Genomic DNA, 14,510 nt, shown 5'->3' with positions numbered 1-14,510 from the left:
TTTTTTTAAAAAAATATATATAAATTTTATGGATATTTTGATCCAAATTTCCGTAAAATTGAAACGGGACGTTTTAAACATTTATTAGAAAGAAGATGCATAGAATTACCAATATATATGTGTGTGTGTGTTTTTTTTCTTTTAGGCATTTGTTTTAGAAATGATTCAGATTTAAAACAGAGATATAAGGAACAGAAACAGTTTTGATCAACGTAATCTTCTTCAAACTTCAGCTAAGATTTCGAAAATGTTGAAACAGAATTGTTTGTTAAGATTCTAATTTCACAGCAATTCAAAACTACTATATAAACACCCACCACCCACCACCATTTTCACACCAAAAAAAGCTTAAAGAAATCACCATGGATCGTTCTTCAGCATTCTTCTTCTTCTTCATTCTCCTTAATTCCTTCATCTTCTCCACTTCCATTGAAGTTTCTCACACTAACAGAGCAATCACCATTGATGGACAACCCAAGATCTTACTCTCTGGTTCAATCCATTACCCACGTAGCACTCCCGAGGTAAACAATTTCTCAAATTATTCATCATTTTAATACGAAACAAAATAAAATGGATTTCGTTTTGATTCTCTGTTCTTTGTAGATGTGGCCTGATTTGATCAAAAAAGCTAAAGAAGGTGGATTGGACGCCATTGAAACTTACGTTTTCTGGAATGCCCATGAACCCATTCGTCGTCAATACGATTTCTCTGCCAATCTTGATCTTATTAGGTTCCTTAAAACCATTCAAGATCAAGGCCTTTACGCTGTTCTTCGTATTGGCCCATATGTCTGCGCCGAGTGGAATTACGGGTGTGTTTCTTTTGTTTTTTCCAATGCTCTGTTTTTGTTGTTCTTCATTGGAAATTGAATCTTAATGTTTGAAATTTACAGAGGATTGCCGGTTTGGTTGCACAATCTTCCCGGAGTTGAAATCAGAACTTCAAATTCTATGTTCATGGTAACATTCTTTTTAATAATCTTCATCCTCTGTTTTTTTTTTTGTAAACGCTTGTACTTTGTTTCTTACTTTACTTTTTGAATATGTAAAACAGAACGAGATGCAGAACTTTACTACAATGATTGTGGATATGGTGAAACAAGAGAATCTTTTTGCATCACAAGGAGGACCTATAATTCTAGCTCAGATTGAGAATGAATATGGAAACATAATGTCGTCTTACGGCGATGCTGGAAAAGCTTATGTGAACTGGTGTGCAAACATGGCGGAATCATTGAATGTTGGAGTTCCATGGATCATGTGCCAACAAGCTGATGCTCCCGAGCCGATGATCAACACCTGCAACGGCTGGTACTGCGATCAATTCACTCCCAATAGTCCTAAAAGCCCGAAAATGTGGACGGAGAATTGGACTGGCTGGTTCAAGAGCTGGGGTGGAAAAGACCCCCTCAGAACCGCCGAAGATTTGGCTTTCTCCGTCGCTAGATTCTTCCAACTCGGCGGCACTTTCCAAAACTACTACATGGTAAGTACTCTGTTTCTTTACTGAATCATTTTGCTCTGGTGAGTCGGTGTAAGATCGGTTTTATTTATTTATTTTTCAGTACCACGGCGGAACCAACTTCGATCGGATGGCTGGCGGTCCGTACATCACTACATCGTACGATTACGATGCTCCATTGGACGAATATGGTAATTTGAATCAACCCAAATACGGCCATTTGAAGCAGCTTCACGACGCATTGAAGTCAATTGAGAAGGCTCTTGTCTCCGGCAATGTTACCACCACTGATTTGGGCGACTCTGTTTCAGTAACTACTCTTGTTTTTTAAGAAATTTCCTCTGTTTCTACTAAACAGAGCTTGATTTAACTCAAATGTTTGTGTTAATCAGATCACTGAATATGCAACCGATGAAGGGACGAGTTGTTTCTTCAGCAATGTGAACGTAACGACCGACACAACGGTGACTTATCTCGGAAAGGACTTCATCATTCCGGCTTGGTCCGTCAGCATTCTCCCTGATTGTCAAGAGGAAGCTTACAACACAGCAAAGGTCAACACACAAACCTCTGTTATGGTGAAGAAGGAAAACAAGGCCGAGGACGAACCCGAGGTTTTAGAATGGACGTGGCGGCCGGAGAATCTCGACGCCACTGCGAGATTAGGCAAAGGACATGTCTCTGCAAATATGCTCATTGATCAGAAACAAGCTGCAAATGATGCTAGTGATTATCTTTGGTACATGACCAGGTAAAATCTTCAAAATTAAACACTAATTTTCATTGATTTAACTTCTACCCATTACTCATTTGATGATTTTGATTGTGTTTTTGTTCAATTACAGTGTTCATTTGAAGAAAAAGGATCCCATTTGGAGCAATGAAATGACTTTACGTATCAATGGAAGTGGACATATCATCCATGCTTTCGTCAACGGTGAACACATTGGTTCTCAATGGGCTTCTTATGGAATTTTCAACTACGTCTTTGAGAAACAAGTGAAATTGAAGCCAGGAAAGAACATAATCTCTCTACTCAGCGTCACGGTCGGATACCAGAACTACGGACCTCAATTCGATATGATCCAATCCGGAATCGTTGGTCCAGTTCAAATAATCGGCCGCCATGGCGACGAGACAATCATAAAGGATCTCTCCAACCACAAATGGACATATGAAATTGGATTACACGGCTTTGAGAACAACTTGTTTAGTCCAGAATCCCGTTTCGCCACAAAATGGCAATCGGAAAATCTACCCATGAATAGAATGATGACATGGTACAAAACTAGCTTTAAAGCACCGTTGGGGACCGACCCAGTTGCCTTAGACTTACAAGGGTTAGGCAAAGGAATGGCTTGGGTGAACGGCCATAGTCTTGGTCGATACTGGCCAAGCTTCATAGCCGAAGAGGGATGCAGCGACGAGCCATGTGACTACCGTGGCTCCTACGACAACAACAAATGCGTAAGGAACTGCGGCAACCCGACACAACGGTGGTACCACGTTCCGAGATCGTTCATGAATGATGGGGACAACACGTTGGTTTTGTTTGAAGAATTTGGAGGGAATCCATCATTGGTGAACTTTAGAACCATGTCAATTGAGAAGGCTTGTGGTCATGCTTATGAGAAGAAGAGGTTGGAGTTGTCATGCCAAGGAAAGGAGATCTCAGAGATAAAATTTGTAAGTTATGGTGATCCAATGGGTAATTGTGGAAATTTCTCAAAGGGAAGTTGTGAAGGGCAAAATGATGCTATGAAGATTGTTGAAGATTTGTGTGTTGGGAAAGAATCTTGTGTTATTGATGTCTCTGAAGATACCTTTGGGGCTACTAATTGTGCTGCTGGTCTTGTCAAAAGGCTTGCTGTTGAGGCTGTTTGTTAGGACATACTTCTTCTTTTTAGGGTTTCATCAGGGCATATTTTTTAGATTCTTTAATTTTTTTAATTTTTTTTTTTTTTAGAGTTTCTGGTTTGATGGTATTCTTCCTTTTTAATTTAGTTATGATTTCTTTTTTTTTTTTTTATCATTATTATTTATGTTCACATTTTTAAATTTCACAAATTTATAATAAAAAAGTTGGTCTATAATATGGATAGATAATCATTTGACCTAATTGACATAAACTCATAATTATAGACATTTACATAAGTTGAGGAACTTATTATAATGCTTTAAGGAAATATGTAACACAAAATTGAGGTATAATGTTTTTAAAAGCTTAAGGGGATATTTAATGACACAAACTTGAATTTGGGAACAAAATTCATAAACTTTTAAAAAAGCAAAATAAAAAAAGTGTTGTGTGATATGAGGAATAAAATCAAGCTAAAATCAGCTTTTAACATGGTTTTTTGATATGTTTTTCCAATGCTAGGAGAATATGCTATGTCTCTCCTTTTTCTAGATGAATTGACACTAGTGGATATTTTTCGATTTGTCTACAAACATTGGATTTGTTTCTCTCATGTTTTTTTTTTTTTTTTTAAATTTTATTTTACATCCCGACTCTGTGTATTTGAGTGGACGACATAAAAATAAGGCTTTACAATTTCTTTAAACCTACCCATTTTTATGTGTCCATAACCATAAAAAAATTGAATCTAACCAAACCAAATAAATTAAACCATGAAGATTAGATCTCATAAATTTAAAAAAAAAAAAATGGGGTTTTTAAATAAAATAAGAAGAAAAATCCAAAATTTTTTTCTTTTTTGACTTTACTCTATTTAATTATTGTCATAAACAAGAAAGTGGGTAAAATAATTTGTCACCCCACTGGTCATTTACGTATACAATAATCAAAAACCAAACTATTAGCCGTGTCTAAGTTTCTATATACTTTGCTATGGCTTTCGCCTTCTTCTTCCTCTTCCTCTTCCTCTACTAATTTTTTTTTACCTAAATTGCAAGAATTCCAGTCGAAAAAATCCCTCTGTTAATGGGCGACTCCGACACCGTCTCCATTCCCGATCTCGCCTCTGATCGACACCGTTCCTTCTTCTCATCCTTCATTATTTGACTCGACCGGCACTCCGTACTACAAAACGCCATTTCCCCTCTGAAAGTTCATTTTTTTCATAACCCATCAGATTTTTTTATCTAATAATTATCAAGGTAAATCGTGATAGTAGTTTTTTTTTTAAAAAAATAATAATAGAGTTTTGGTTTCCGATTTTCAAAAATAAAGGAAACTATTAGTACAAAAATCTGCTGATAGAAGTTTAATAATTTCTATAATATATTTTATTATTATTATTTTTAGGGTTTTCGGGTTTTTTAAGATTTGTTTTACCTGTACATGTATATGTCTTTGCCCTCTAGATTTTTCCCACATAAATGACACGATCGGAGGAAATCAGGGGCCCGACGCGGCGGAGTTTGATCTGCGAATACCAGCGTTGGAGGCGATTTCTTGGCGGCGGCGACAAGACCACCGTCGTAGTACACACGTGTGGAGGATTCGAGAGGACCACGTGTGGTAACGTAAGTGTAATTTTCCTCCAAATTGTCGAGTTCTTCGTCGTCGTCTTCCTCCGGCGAAAACGACCCACCGGCCAATCCAATCGGGATCGGAGCAGGGCGGCGAGGGGAGTTCAATTTAGGGGTACAAACGGCGTGTTTAACTAGAATTTCACATCCACGGACACCAGAGGTGGAGGTATCGAGGGCGGCGACGATGCCGAGTCCGACGGCGGCGGTGTAATTTTTGAAATTGGTGGGTCTAGGAGAAGGGGAGAGGTCGAAATGGGAAGTGGGGCTGGGGGCGCCGGTGTCGAGGAAGGCTGGACGGCAGCGGGAGACGAGGAGCTCCGATAACCTTCCGATGACCGGACGTTGGCCTTTGGCTAACATGATTGAGGGATAGGAAGAAACAAAGCAGAGAGTGGAGAAATGAAGGGGAAATGGGGATTGTACTTATAAAAGTGGGGGAATGAAATGATATGAAATAAAGGTAATAAAATAATAATAATAATAAATAAATAAATAAAAAGAAAAAAGAAATAATAATTGCATCAAAGGTTGCTTTTTTGACATAAAATAGGGGAGTGGGTGGGCTCTGATTAGCTTGGCCCCTGGTTTTGGTTTTGGAATTATTTGGGTTTTTTTTCTCTTTGCCAAAATATATAAAAATTGCTTTAAATTTTAAAGTTTAAATCACTTTACAAATGGCAAAAAAAACTAGTCTAAAATATAGTGGTAATCTCTTATGTTTTTTATATAAAAATTGAGATCTCAAACATAATTAAGCGTTAAAATTATATATATTTCACTATTTGAAGATCCAATTTTAATATTGTTATAAGTTTGAAGGTTCAATTTTTACAATTAAAAGATTGAGACTGTAATTACAACTACTATCATAATTTAGTGACCATCGAATTATTTGGAAAAATATCAATTTATATTTCTAAATTCTAGAGTTGTGTCAATTTATATCATTTTGGTTTACGTTTGTATAAATACCATGTGAGGTTTGTGTTTTATCAATTTAAATTCCTAGAGTTTCATTTGGTAATAATTTGATTTTAGTTTTTAGTTCTTAGTTTTATAAAATTAAGCTTATGACATACAATTTTCATCTGGAAACTTATTTGTTTTATTATTACCTTTTTGTTGATGTTTTCAAAACTCAAGTCAAAATTTGAAAACTAAGACCCCGTTTCATAATCATTTTATTTTGTTTTTGAAAATGTATTTGTTTTATCATAATTTCTTACTCATAGTTTTCATATTTCATATATAAATATTTGAACTTTTAGCTAATTTCTAAAAAAAAAACAAGTTTTTAAAAACTACATTTTATAATTTTTAGAATTTGGCTTTGATTTTAAAACTCCTAAAATCTAGACAACAAACATATAAACCAATAAATGGAAGTGATATTTAGACTTAATTTTCAAAAGTCATATTGTTACCAAATAGGGTCTAAAAAAGCTTTTCAAAAACTTGGTTTTTATTTTAGAATTTAGATATGAATTCAAGTGTTTGTTCAATAAATTGAGAACCATAGTATGAACTTTATGAGAAAATAAGCATAAATTTTAAAAATAGAAAACTAAAAACAAAACCGTTATCAAATGAGGCCTAAACTATTACAATTGAAATAATTTAGACTCTCAATGACAATTTTCTTAACCATGGATCAATTCAAATCGTCTCTTTTGTTAATTCAAAATTTGAGGAAGTCTTTACACTTATAAAAATGGATGCATTAACAACTTTGAAAAGTAATCTTAATAAATTGTCTAAACTGATTCACTAACGAAATTTTAGAAATATAATTAAAACAATTATAAGTCCACTAGTTATTTTTCGAATGAAATTCAATGATAGTGTAATTTGATACATTTGTGAAAATTTAAAGTTTAGTTCATGGTTTAAAGTAATACAACTCCCAAATTTTAGAAATATAAATTGATATTTTCTCAAATTAAAAATTTGTTCCAAATATTCAACCTAGTTTTTTTTCTCTTTTTTTTTTTAATAGAATTATGGGAAATCATATTACATTTTTTTTTGTTACTAACACATTCGTATAATAGTTAAGTTATACATACTTCGACAAATTAATTTCTATTTCATCTTAAAATTTGAAAGTTCTCTATTTTACTACTGTGATTTGGTTCAAGTTTCATAAATTATTTATAGGTAACATTATATATGTATATATATATATATATATGTGTGTGGTTTGAGGCAACATATTTGTATTCTTTAGTGAAATATTAACTACAAGTTTGAGTGGGGAAAGTTTAGATTTTGGTTCATACAATTTTAAAAAAATCTTAAATTAATAATAAATAGTTCCTAATTTTCTTTTAATAAGCCAAAGAAAACCACATTTTCTTTTAATTTTTAACTCATCTATAAACTTTAATACAATCAACTAATACGTTTAGATAAATAAAAATTACAAGTTCATTCTCTAACATTTAATATAAAAAAATTGTAGATATATTAATTATATATCATAAAATGATTCTGAAAGGATTAAAATTACTCGTATTTAAAATTATTAAATGATATATTTTTAATCCTTTAAAATAAAATTATATGATCAACATCGAATTATAATTTAAACATAAAAAATCAAGATCCTTTTGGAACTTTCGAGATTAGATGATAATCAAACTTTGTTTAATTTTATAATAATTCCAAATCTCAATATTGTATTTGAAGATTGGCTTCTTTGGGTTAGTTGTGATTTCTATAAACTTTTTATTTATTTATTTGTTTATTCTTTTTTTAGAGAGCATATTTGATTTGGGAATATTTTAATAGAATATTGTGGTCTTGGAATTGTTAGCGTAATTACATTTACAATTCATAAGAAATTCTTTAAAAAAAGATGGTCCCAACCTTATGCTTAGTTTAATCAACTTTTATCCATTGTGGTGTAGATTTTCTACAAACCTCAAGAGATTATACCTTTGTAAATTCCAACTTATTTTTTTTTAGTTTAATAATATTGTCGATCTGTAAAAATCTAACCATCAATATTTGAAATGATCATTTGAATTGATTTTCATTTGATGATGTTATGAGAGATTAAAAAAATTATTTTTACAATGTACACTTGAAAATAATTTTTGGTTAAATTACCATTTTATTTAGAGTTTGTTCAATTTTAATCATGTAATTTTAAATGTCCAATTTCAGTTATTAGTTTCAATAAATTTTAAACACCAAAATATAAGGATTTGAAATGACATTTTAACCTGGTTCAAAATTTATAATTCTATTTTTATGGTGTAATGAATATATTCATCCCTTCAAGTTTTAAATACCCTTCGACTTTGAAGTTGTTCAGAAAATACATTTCTCATAAAACAATGAATGAAAATTGATGTGATAGTTGATGTGTAACAATTATAAGTCCTATTTAATATATATATATATTTACTACAATAGCTTAAAAGATTAAGATAACTATTACCATTTATTTTAGAATAATTTTATACGATCAATTTTTACATACTAGTTAACATGTCAATTTACATAAATAATGATGTTTAAATGAATATATCTTTCAAATTTTACTCATCAACCATCATATTAATTTTTATGGCAAACTACTCTTTTAGTCCCTGAATTTTAAAAAATAGGTGCATTTGATCCATGAATTTTAAAAACATATATTTTTAAACTCTGACTTTTTAGAATAGGTGGATTTAGTCCCCGAATTTTCGAAATATACACTTTTAGCCCTCAAGTTTTTAAGAATATGTTTAAAAAGTCCATGAACTATTTTTAAATTTTTTTTATATGATTAGATGAAAATTTGAATTTCAAAAGTATGTTTAAAAAAATAATTTCAGATACAAGAGGTAATCTTAAAAGGCATTAATTTTTAATTTAAAATAATAATAAAAATTTAATGTAGGGACTTTTTAAGCCCATTTTAAAAAATTCGAGGACTAAAAAGGTATATTCTGAAAATTTAGGGACCAAATAAATCCGTTATAAAAAACTCGAGAACTAAAAAGATATGTTTTCAAAACTTAGGCCCGAATGCACATATTCTTCAAAAACTCGAGACTAAAATGGTAATTTTTCCTAATCTTTATCTTATTTGATAAAATAATGTATTTTTAGAATAAATTTAAAGTTATAAATATGAAGCTTTCAATGTATACATATAAAATTTTATGTACACATCTAACATTTTTAATTTATATTTATATTTTTTATTTTACTTATTCTATAATAGAAAGTAGAAACGTATACGAACTAAAATAATTATTTTTTGGGGAGAAATACAACTAAAATAGTATCTAATCATCTACACTAAAATAATAAATGCATTTGGTAAGACAATTTAAGGAAAAGACCAGCAATTCCCAACAAATTCCGTAGAAACTATATTATAAAAAGAAAATAATAATAATAATCAAGGAAGATTTCGACACAAATTTATCTCTTTTAGTTTCACAAAAATTTTAATGGAAATATTAATAAAATTTCTATTTCAATAAATATTTCCAAAAAAATTATAAAAATCAAGGAAGATTTTCACAAAAATTTATATCGAAATCTTATTTTTACGAAAATTTCAATAAAAATGTTAATAAAATTTCGAAGTTAATATCTATTATTTATATTAATGATATTTTGTTGTTTAATTATTACGTTTTATGAATTTTCTTACCATAAAATGAAAACATCGATTTTCTCGATATTAAATCCATAAAAATATAAAAATACCAATGAAGATACGATGCATCAACCAAAATTTAATTGTATGAGTATATGTAATTAACTTTTTGATATATATACAATTAAAAAAGATTGTGAACCAAACCTGGATCACAGAAAAAGATATTGGAAGAATATAAAAATTGAAAATTGAAAATATAATAAAATAAAAATAAATAAATAAATAAAGTAGTTTTCAAAGTGCCAATTATTTTAGATGATGTCATTGTCCAATGATTATGACACCGTTTTTTAATTTAAAGGGATGGGTCCCACGGTGGGGCCAGCTTCACGCACAAGAGATTCCATTTTTTTCGAATAGATTTACGACACGTGCCGGAATCGGAGGCGCGAGTACAGGTGTAGTTCAATGGAGCATCTGTAGTGGAACGTCAAAACCCAACGACAATAATTGAATACGATCACTCAGACCACTATGAATGGGCTAAACGACACATCGTTTAGAGCCCACTGCTATTAAAAGGGAGGCCCCATATTCTTCGACATCGAAAACGACAGGTCGGAAACTGGAGCACCCCTCCTTTAAATTACTTTAATGCCCTTCCTTAATTCCAAAAATCCTTCATCCAACCCCCGCGGGACACCTTGCCACTGTCCTTTTCTCTACTTTTTATGAAAAGACCATTTTACCCCTCTTTGATCCCTGCAATTTCAGTCCCGTCTTTGACTTATTCTCTTGGTTATTATTTTTCTTGGAAGTATTTAATAATTTGTTTTTTTTAATGACAAAGAAAATATGGTGTTGCCAACTAATTATTTGGAGAAATAACATAAATATGATAAGTAATTTATTAATATATAATGTTTTAGGCACCTATCTAATCTAGAAAATAGATTTCTTTAAAATAAAATGAGACATACCCTTTTGTTTTTTACTACTTTGAAAATAATTAAAATGAATGCCTATTCTAAAGCTCATTAGTTGAGTTTAAAAAATTGTAATTCTAATTATTATTGTATTTTCTAAGAATATACCACTAAAAATAAAGGGGAGGGGTATTCACAAAGATTGCTATGATTTGAATTATTTGACTTGTGTGTGTCAAAGAAAAGTGAGTTTGACATTTTTAGTAATTATTATTAATGAAAAATACATTTTTGGTTCCTAGGTTTTGTGTCGGTTTCTATTTAGTCCCTTGGTTTCAAAATGTTATGCATTTAATCATTTAAGTTTTGAGTTTGGTTTCAGTTTAGTCCTTAAGTTTCAAAATACTACCATTTTACCTTTAACATTTGAATTTTGCTTCAATTTGGTCCTTATGTCTCGAAGTTTATACTTTTAACCTCAATTTTTCACTAAATATTCACTTTTCATTTTTTGGAGTCAATTTATGTTAATAAATTAATTTTTTTAAAAAGAATTATAATTAATTAGGTTTCACTATTTTTATCGCTTTTAATATTAAATTTAAAATTTTATTTTTAATTATTTAGTTAATTAATGGAAATTTATATCAATGATTACAAGCATTTAATGAAAAATTGAGGTTAAAAATGTAAAATCTTGAAATCTATAGACCAAATTGAAACAAAATTCGAATCTCAAAGGTAAAATTGTAACATTTTGAGACTTAGGGACTAAATCAAAACAAAATTCAAAACTTAAGGACTAAATGTGTAATATTTTAAAACTTACGGACCAAATAAAAACTAGAGTCAAAACCTAGGGACCAAAAAGGTATTATTCCCTTTATTATGTCTAACAAGTAATGATAATTTTTCGGATTAAATTATAAGTTTATGTCTCTAAACTTTGAGCATTGGGTCGAATATGTCTTTAAACATTTAGTTTTGTATTCAATAGGTCTTTGAAAATTGTAAAAAGTACGGTCTACTAGGCATTTAAACTTTTCATTTTCGTTTCAAATAGATTTATGAAGTTTAAATTTTGTACCTAAGAGATATTTGATTTATTCTATAATTTTTTTTACCATTCACATATCTAGTAGAGATAAGAGTGAAAGTTTAAGTTTATATTAGACATAAAATTTTAATTTATATCTTTAATATTATTGATTGTTGTGAAATGAAAAAAAAAAAAGGATTGGCTTAGTATTCAGCCTTAAGAAGATGGGTAATGGGTAACTCCAAAAGTGTTTTATTTGGCAAGTAAGGAGGACAACCCTAAGATATAAGGAGTTCAAACTCAGAAGATAAATTTGGTTAAGGTTTTCTAGATGCCCAAGAATTAAGGATGACTAGGAATTATAAATTGAGTATAAGATTGATGGGAATCAAGAATGATTGTGTTTGATTGTGCATGGAAATGTTATCTGAGTTATGGGAACAAATTATCTTTGTATTTAGTTTATAAAATTAGTTTATAGATTAATTGATAAACAATAAATTCAATTCAAAATTTTGAGAAAAATAATTATTTAACAATCAAATAATAATAATAATAATAATAATAAAATTATTAATTACAAATATTTGTAAAATGAGTAGTTTATATTGAAGTTACTAGAATAATGGGCCATTATAACGTAAATTAAACCAAATTTACCTTTCAATAATTAATTTACACCATAATAATTCTAAACAAAATAATTTAATTTAATCTCCATTCATAGAACGAAAAAGCATGAGAATAAAATAATAAGAATGAAAGGAAATAGAACAATAAAATTAAAGGAAATAGAACAATAAAATTAAAAAAAATAGAATTAGAAAAAGATGAATAATAAATAGAATTAAGAAGGAAAAAATAAATAAAATAAATATACTATAGAAAAAATAAAAAAAAACATATACAAATATCACATAAAGCAAAAAAAAAGCTGAAATAATAAATATAAAAAAAGAAAAAAAATAATGAATAAAAAAAAGAGAAAAACAAATAGAAAAAGGAATAAAAAAATGGAGGAGAAGAGAAAAGAAAAGAAACAAAAGTGGAGGTTTATAAACCCACCAATCACGATGGGAATAAAGAGCATGCAAGGAAAAATGTTTTCCCAGGTAAATACCTCAAATTCTCTAACATAACAAGGATTTTATATATTCATGCTAATTCCCACCTTCTATTGCCTCAAACCAAACGACCTAAAAAAGATAACAAGCATCATGAAGGTCGACCTATAGAAGGAAAAAAAAGTCACAGCGGCCAACCCTATGCATCAACCATAGATCTGTGGAGGTTGACCTAAAGGAAAAATTTTATGCCTAAATGCTCTAACTTTTGAATCAATTGCATGTGCTTATGTCTATCGAGTCGCCATGATTAATTTAAATTAGTAACAATCCAATCAATTACCAAGAGATCGTTGCGGACATTATATTTCTATTTATACAAGAGGACACATCACATTTGAGATATGCTGAAAAATATCTGGATACTTTATTTTATTAGCTCTCTAGAATTGTTTTTGGCTCAATTGTGAGTGTTGGTAGATAAGCATCACCGCAGTGTTGGATCTTAGTGTTTTATAGGACAATCATTTTGGTTTTCTTTCCAATATTACAAATTCACTGTCACTATCAAAACTTTTTAGAATATGTCAAGGATCTATTAGACACAAAATTAAAATTTCATGAATATTTAGACATTTTTTAAGTTTAGAACTCATTACATACTTTCGAAAGTTTGGGAACTAAATTAACACAATCCTTAAATTTTAGAGGACCAAACTTGTAATTTAATCTTTTAATAATTTCTAAAGATGTCGTTAACTTTAACTACTTTTTTTTCAAAATTTTCTTATTTGTATACCATTAATGGTGATTTTTTTTTTTTTGGGTTAGTTCTGTTGGGATGGTAACAGCATATAGTGGAAGCGACGAGGATCGATAAACACTATAATACATTAATTTTGACAGAAATGAAAGCATGCTCAAATAGAATTTAATGGGTTTCAACACATACCTTTGAAGAATCTTTGAAATCTCGATTTCTAGCTAAATCCTCCAAATCTTTGTGCAGACCACCAGAAGATCTTTCCTATTATTCTCTTGCTGCTCTAGATTGAGTTGTGTGACTTAAAATAAGCTGGAATCAAAGGGAATTTGGAGAATGCTCACAGCAGCAACCCAATAAAGAACACCTTCTTCTACCCGAATTTTCAACTAAAATTCTATCAGTTGCTTTACTTCAACTTCACGTTAATCTCTTCAATATATTGCAGACTATCATGCAAAGAGATTTGCTGCATGGGATGCAACTCATGCTTGGAGTAAATAAAACTTGAAAATAGTGGGTTCTTTGTGAGCTAGTTGAAGATGAAGTTGGAAAAAACCATTTTTCCATTTTGTGTATTTTCTATTTCCAAAATCCAAAATTGATTTTAAAATCATATTTGATTTCTAAAATAAAAATTTATTAATTTTACAAATTAATTTCATAAATTAATAAATAATTATTTAAAGAATTTAAAGAATTCTAATTAATTTAATATCCAATATTAAATTAATTTTACACAAATCCATCTTCATATATTTAAATCATATTTAAATATATATTCTCCAATTTCGTTTGATTCTAATTTGAACGTTTCAAATTAACTTATCACACTACTCTAGAGCTAATCAATTTCCGAGCTAATAGGGGGACCTCGTAGACCTACAGATCATGAGCTCCAACGATCCGAGATTAATCGGCTAAACTCATTAGGCCGATCTAACCCTCATTCGTTAACTAATGGGTCACTCCACTAAAGCCCATAGTTTAACTCCCCTCACTGTAAATATATTATGTCCACTCGATATAACCATGATTAGTAAGTTAACCCTTCACAAATTATTCGTAATAACGGTTGTGTCGAATCTTTGTTTTACCACCGAAATTACCTCTTGTTCCTTACATCCCCATTGATCCCCTAATGAACAA

The 14,510-nt window shown here is 30.2% G+C and overlaps 2 protein-coding genes across 2 annotated transcripts; one reads left to right on the top strand and one right to left on the bottom strand.

Annotated features, from left to right (window-relative positions):
- The first annotated feature begins 623 nt into the window (after nucleotides 1-623).
- LOC120070968 (beta-galactosidase 7) lies at nucleotides 624-4,430 on the top strand. Its single transcript, XM_039022938.1, has 4 exons — nucleotides 624-1,489; nucleotides 1,569-1,775; nucleotides 1,858-2,216; nucleotides 2,311-4,430. The coding sequence occupies exons 1-4, from the start codon at nucleotides 1,064-1,066 to the stop codon at nucleotides 3,350-3,352; spliced, it is 2,034 nt and encodes a 677-aa protein (XP_038878866.1). The 5' UTR covers nucleotides 624-1,063; the 3' UTR covers nucleotides 3,353-4,430.
- LOC120070967 (FCS-Like Zinc finger 14-like) lies at nucleotides 4,164-5,387 on the bottom strand. The gene is made up of 2 exons (XM_039022937.1): nucleotides 4,764-5,387; nucleotides 4,164-4,529 (listed from the first exon to the last, which is right to left on the bottom strand). Exons 1-2 carry the CDS (start codon nucleotides 5,321-5,323, stop codon nucleotides 4,370-4,372), a joined length of 720 nt encoding a protein of 239 aa, XP_038878865.1. The 5' UTR covers nucleotides 5,324-5,387; the 3' UTR covers nucleotides 4,164-4,369.
- Nucleotides 5,388-14,510: the final 9,123 nt, after the last annotated feature.

Source organism: Benincasa hispida, chromosome 2, assembly GCF_009727055.1.
Source record: "Benincasa hispida cultivar B227 chromosome 2, ASM972705v1, whole genome shotgun sequence".
NCBI lineage: Eukaryota > Viridiplantae > Streptophyta > Magnoliopsida > Cucurbitales > Cucurbitaceae > Benincasa > Benincasa hispida.
This window is presented reverse-complemented; position numbering and strand designations above follow the sequence as displayed.